Below are 5,761 nucleotides of genomic sequence, written 5' to 3'. Positions count from 1 at the left end.
CAGTCCTTCAGGAACCCTGATGTCTGTAGACAAAAGCTCCTTTCTTTATGGCTCTCAGGGCTGGACTACCTGACCAGCTCAGGCCTGGGGGTTATATCCCTCAAGACTGGCCTTCTTCTGGTCAGGTGGGTCTCCAATCAGCCCCCCTCATGACCTGCAAGCTGTGTCTCAGGCTGCTTGCCCTCTTAAAGGGACAGGCAAACCAGCCACTGTGTTACAGTAGAGTTCCAGGTGAATGACCCTGGATATTATACTCCTTGGTATTCAGTCCCGTGATGATGTGGTTTGTATTCATGTTGGGGCATAACAGGCATTTGGATCCTTTGTAAGGTCTGGTGTCTCAGCGAGGATGGGAGTTATGTCTGTTGCTTTTATTGCTATCAGTGGATGACATTAATTAAGCAAATCTTACAATCAAAAATTTGACGGATATGGAGACTATGCAACAACTTTTGGAAGAAATGAGGAGCTTACTGGATATCTGTTTGATAAACTGGCTTTATTCACTGTCAGAATACTTTACAATGATCCTGTGAGCGATAATTTGTCTGCTGCTTAGGCACATAAAATGGAGGCAAATGTCACACAAGAATTCTGCAAGACTTCCTCCGGACCATGACTCCTTCAAACAGCACTGCCTCCAAGCACACTTGCAAGTCTATGAATGGAGAAACTCACAAGATGCACAAACTCTTGATCCAACAAATTTTGGGTGGATGTCAATTCTGGATGTGTTGGAACCTGTGACGCATACTAAAACTGAACTGCCAGATGGAATGAAATTGCCTCGAGACAACAAAAATGGACATTCAGATGAACCAATTAAAGCTACTGTTCTAGAGTCATCTGAGGATAGTAATACAGAAAAAGAATACTTAAGAGTATCCAGTGTACACCATATCACAGATTTGACTTCAAATTTCAGTTGAAGTGTTTTTACTTAAATGTGTTCCATAACACATCTGCCCAGGGCAGGAGGCTGGATTTGATGATCTACTAAGGTCCCTTCCGACCCTAAACATCTATGACATCTACAATCATTTGTACCTTTGTTATTAATATTATTAAATGAGACTTTGAAGAAGTAAATGGTAAACTTTCCACCTGAAACAAGTACTCTTATTGTGTTGCCATACTGGTCAATATTGATGGTTTTTGCATTTAAAGACTTAGAGCTCCAAAACAATGGGTCATCGCTCATCAAAAGAAAAAGAAAGTTTATTGGTTATCACAATACCTATTTAAAGTCATTTAGAAAGTCAAAAATCAACCTCATAGGTACTGAGATTTTGATATTTATTCATAGTGTTAGTCATGGCCACCGTTTTTAAAGATGGCAGCCAAGCACCAAAATTAGAAAAGTGACTCCCCAGGCTAAATTTCATCCTACACAACTCAAAAATGATTTCCAGTAATAAAAGGTCCCCTAAAAATCACATGGTCTATATATAACATTATAATGTGTTTCAGTTTTAGGTTTCCATCTAAGACGCGTGGCCTAATTTGTGAAAATGCTTAGTACTAGCAGTTGCAATTGAAGGTAATGAGCTGGGCTTAAGTGTGCGAAGTGTTATTTAATACAAAGTACTCAGAAAAATCAGACACTAGACATCTCCAATTTGGCACCCAGAGTTAATGAATACTTTATCTTCCATTCAATTCCCCATCTGCAAAATGTGAATGAAAACTTATTGTAGCAGAGGTTTTGTGAATTTTAACATTCATTACTATTTAAGAAGCACTCAGATACTATTGTGAAAAGCCTCTCAGAAATCCTAGCAGGAAATGAAAAGTTCTGTCTCCACAGCAAAGTTTGAATACTATACAAGGTCAAGGGCTATATGTTAAGCAATGAGGATAAAACAAAAACATCTCATGGCTGTTCATTAACTGAGCACAGGCTATCTACTGTACTAAATAAAGAAGGGATATTATGGGGGAAAAAATCATGCAACTATATGTAAGCACACAATAAGGAGATTCAACTAAGGCTGCACGGGCAACCTTAATTCTAGCATTTTCTGAATCTTAAGCATTTTACTTTACAATCTTAATAATCTTATCTTAATTTAGTGTTTTGCATTCAATATGTGGGTAAATATATTTTTACATATATTCAACAAGCCCTTCTAGGGTGGCTGGGGGCATTATTTTTTTGGTTACAAAGACAAAGGGGAAAACCTGGCTACAGCACATTCATTTGAATTTACTATACAATAGAGAAATTAATTTCCTTTCAATATAGGACAGCAGCATTATACCACTAAAGGTGGTACATAGATTTATACAGCCTACAAAACCAGTGGGCTTTTCTTCCCTTGTCAAATGGAATTTGTATGCATGAATGTGATGTTATCTTCATTGTAAGATAACAATGGTAGGAGATGAAAAGGGTTTGACAGCTGTGACCTGAGAGTGCAAACACTGACAGAACAGAACAAGCAGAAGAAAATCACAATCAGCTAGCAGAAACCACAGTATAAAAGGTGTATCTATTAACTTGCAGGTCCAAATCCCAGACAAAACTGTGTAAATATTAGATGTCTTGTTATTCTGACTAAAATGTGTTCTCCTGTTTTTGTACCGGGACCTGGAGTCCAAGGCATTACAGAATGAAAATGCAAGTGTTGAAACACCAGTGTCTTTCTACATTAGAAATACAGTTTCCTAACAGGGAACAAAGCCTGCTGCCTCTGCCAAGGTATTTTGGAACACACTAAATAATAACTGCAATCCTACAGGAATACTTATGTCCAATATTTTTTATTGTTCATTTCTTTTAAGCATTAATCCAGAAAAATAATTATTGGGATAAGCTTATTTTTATATGCTTCACATTCTTTCACTGAAATCTATATTCTGGCCAGCAAGTGTCCAGCAAAACCGAAAGCTGTAAGACAGAAGTGTCATTCTTGGAGGGGGAGGGTTCCCCCCCAAAACAGCAATATTTACCTCTTGTCCTACTCTAGCTCTTCTGAATAAGTTTTATGTTTACAACATTTAAGAACCAAAGAAGAAAATAACATTATGACAGTAAAAAAACCTGAACAAACAAATGCAATGAAAAATGCAACAAGACCACTAAAACTATGGCTTATAAATGCAGAGAAGAAATTGTTCTGGGTAAACTATTTAAGTTATTTTTTTTTAAATCAAGGTCTTTCCTCTTGTCAGTCACCATTCATTTACATGTCATTACTTCTCTTTATTTAAACATGTCAGATTACCATATTGTCAAATGATGCATCCTAGTTCACTCGAAAAAAATCACTGGGTTTTATTACAACTCGTAATACAACTTAATAGTGTGAGAAGACAGTGAAAAAATATGAAATTTATGTTTTGTTCCACAAGGGAAAACACATAAATCTTAAACCAAGTTACCCAATCCATTAACATTACTTGCGAACATGTACAGGACAATACCATAACTGACTGGGGTTACCTGGCCACAGTCCCAAGCATCATTATTCATTATTGTGTGTGTTGGGTGGGGAGTGGGGGGAGGAGAGGAGAGACAAAAGCATCTAATACCATCTAGTCATAGAGCTGCCCTACTACATTTCTGGTATGGGGTGTTTCAAAGGTGACAGAGTATGGGGCGGGGGGGCACATATTCACAGGCTTGATTCAGCCTGTAGGACTTGTTGTTGTTACTTGCCATAGCCCTGCTCCAGACACATCCTGCAAGGCTTCTCCCAAGCCAGACCACAGTGCTTCCTGTAGGCCACTGGGGCTTTTAGTTGCCTCTGGGGAAGAGGGGTGCAAGTGGCAGTGGCATTAACTCCCTGGGTTCCATGGCTGCACTGAAAAAGCAGCCCCAGCCAATACAGGGATTAACATTGCGGCTGCTTATAGTCATCTTGTCTATGGGAGGCCCAGCAGTCTGTGCCTGGCCTGCAGGAAGCCTCATGGTTCAGATTCAGCCCATGGGACCAAGAGTGTTTGACACCCATGTTCTGCAGCATAAAATTTGGAAGATGTCTTCCCACTTAAGTGATTGACCCATTTCTGCCCATCCACTTACCCATTGGTCTCTCTGATGAGCAGCATTCAAGTTAATTAACCAGCACCCCATTGCTTCCATGGTTATTTCTGTAGCATATGGCACTTTCAGTTCCTACCTGTCTGAGTGAACCCTGATTTGTATCCATTGGCTGATCCACCCTCCGGGGTTGTGGATGGTGACACCGAAGAATTTGGTTTAGCAGAATGGCTAGCAGCAGATGATTGCCTGCTTCTACATTCTGGAAGTGAAGGAGCTACAGTACATATTAACAATGCTTAGCTTCCAGCAGGATGATATACAAGGTTAACAAATACTGACAAGCACATACAACAAATAGCAACATTGAAATAAAACATATTTTTCAGGGTTTAAGTTCTTAAATATGAAAACTTTTCCTAGAGCAGAGTGCCAAATAAATACAACTCAAATGCCATAAGGCACTAAGAGGCCTTGACTCTCAGCTTCTAGTAGAGCTGGAGGTGTGGGGCACCTGAGCATTTTATCCTTAATTGGATAGCATTATATAAATTATCATTTTTCTAACCGTATGTTCTTTAGAATACAAATGGTGCTGACATCAAAACGTCTGGTTGGATTCTATACACAACCTTCTGCAACATTCTGCCCTATCTGGGATCTGTATAGATCAGGGTTGGCCAACTTGCCACATGTGGCAAGGGCAGCCTGTGTGGCATGCAGCAAATCAGGGAGGGGACAAGCAGCACAGCAACATATAGAGCAGGAAACAGAAAGCAGATAGGAGATCTCAGATCAGACAAGGTTAGGGAGCACAAAGCAGAACAGAAGGTTGGGTAGAGGAACAGTTTCACAGTAGCGCTCAGGGAGGGTGTGGGACTAATTTGTGACACCTGCCAAAAAGGTTAGCCCCCACTGGTCTTGATAATCAGACGGGGGAAAAGTGAGTTTTAAATTCAACTTCTAACTTAATTTTGAAGAAAGTGGAAAAATCATTTTTTCCCTTTTTGTTTATTGTGGGATATAGCTATAGGAAGGGTTTGCATACAGGTGCTTCAAAAATAAATAGTCATTATCCAATCAACATGTAGCCTTACATCATACATTAGATTACCCCTGACAGAATTTAGTTCATCACATATCTTACCCCAAATAGTATATTTATGCAAATTTGTCTGAAATTTTAAATGCAAAATAGTCAAGAAATTCAAATGAATTATTCCAATAGCAACTTTAACTCCTCCCATGCATGTATGCATTGTGATAGAATCAACATTTGTATAATCACAGAATTTGGAATAAATGGAATAAAACAAAATTATGTGTGCACACAGATAAAGACTTTGTTTAGAATATTTTAAATGAGATTACTATGCAGAATAACAGTCTATTGTGCAATTTCTAAAGGTGTGCCAAATTGTCTACTGTTGTTTTCCTTAAATTATAAAGGGCTTAGTCTGTCTGTGCGTCTGTAATGCTTTTGGCCAACTGTGCATGTGCTGCCAAGAGGGCAGGCCAAGATTGGCTGCGCAGGCCCGGGCTGCATGGGCCCAAGTTTGAGTCGCTGCCAGGGATGTTTGTGGTGGTGGCAAACATGCCCCGGCTGCTTGAGCAGTGGGGCTTCCCCACACCTCCCTGCCTGAGGGCGAAGGGCGGGGGGGTCATGGTGGCAGTGCCTCAACGCTGCCCATCCCCGACACCCCCCAGAACAGCCTACAGGGAAGGAAATGCGGCGGGGGGAGGCAAAACGGGGTCATTGTGGTGGCACTTGTCAGG

General features: G+C 40.2%; 1 protein-coding gene across 2 annotated transcripts in view; it reads right to left on the bottom strand.

Moving 5' to 3' along the window:
• Positions 1-5,761, bottom strand: part of GREB1L (growth regulation by estrogen in breast cancer 1 like) — a 279,693-nt gene that overhangs the window by 104,567 nt on the left and 169,365 nt on the right. The window contains exon 8 of one of the 2 annotated variants that reach the window (XM_019526065.1): positions 4,125-4,247. In XM_019526065.1, the coding sequence (XP_019381610.1) occupies positions 4,125-4,247 (123 nt within the window). Of the gene's footprint in view, positions 1-4,124; positions 4,263-5,761 lie in introns of both variants that reach the window. The other variant, XM_019526057.1, reaches the window with a different exon arrangement.

The sequence above is a fragment of the Gavialis gangeticus genome, unplaced genomic scaffold, assembly GCF_001723915.1.
Source record: "Gavialis gangeticus isolate Ggan-Ray unplaced genomic scaffold, GavGan_comp1, whole genome shotgun sequence".
NCBI lineage: Eukaryota > Metazoa > Chordata > Crocodylia > Gavialidae > Gavialis > Gavialis gangeticus.
This window is presented reverse-complemented; position numbering and strand designations above follow the sequence as displayed.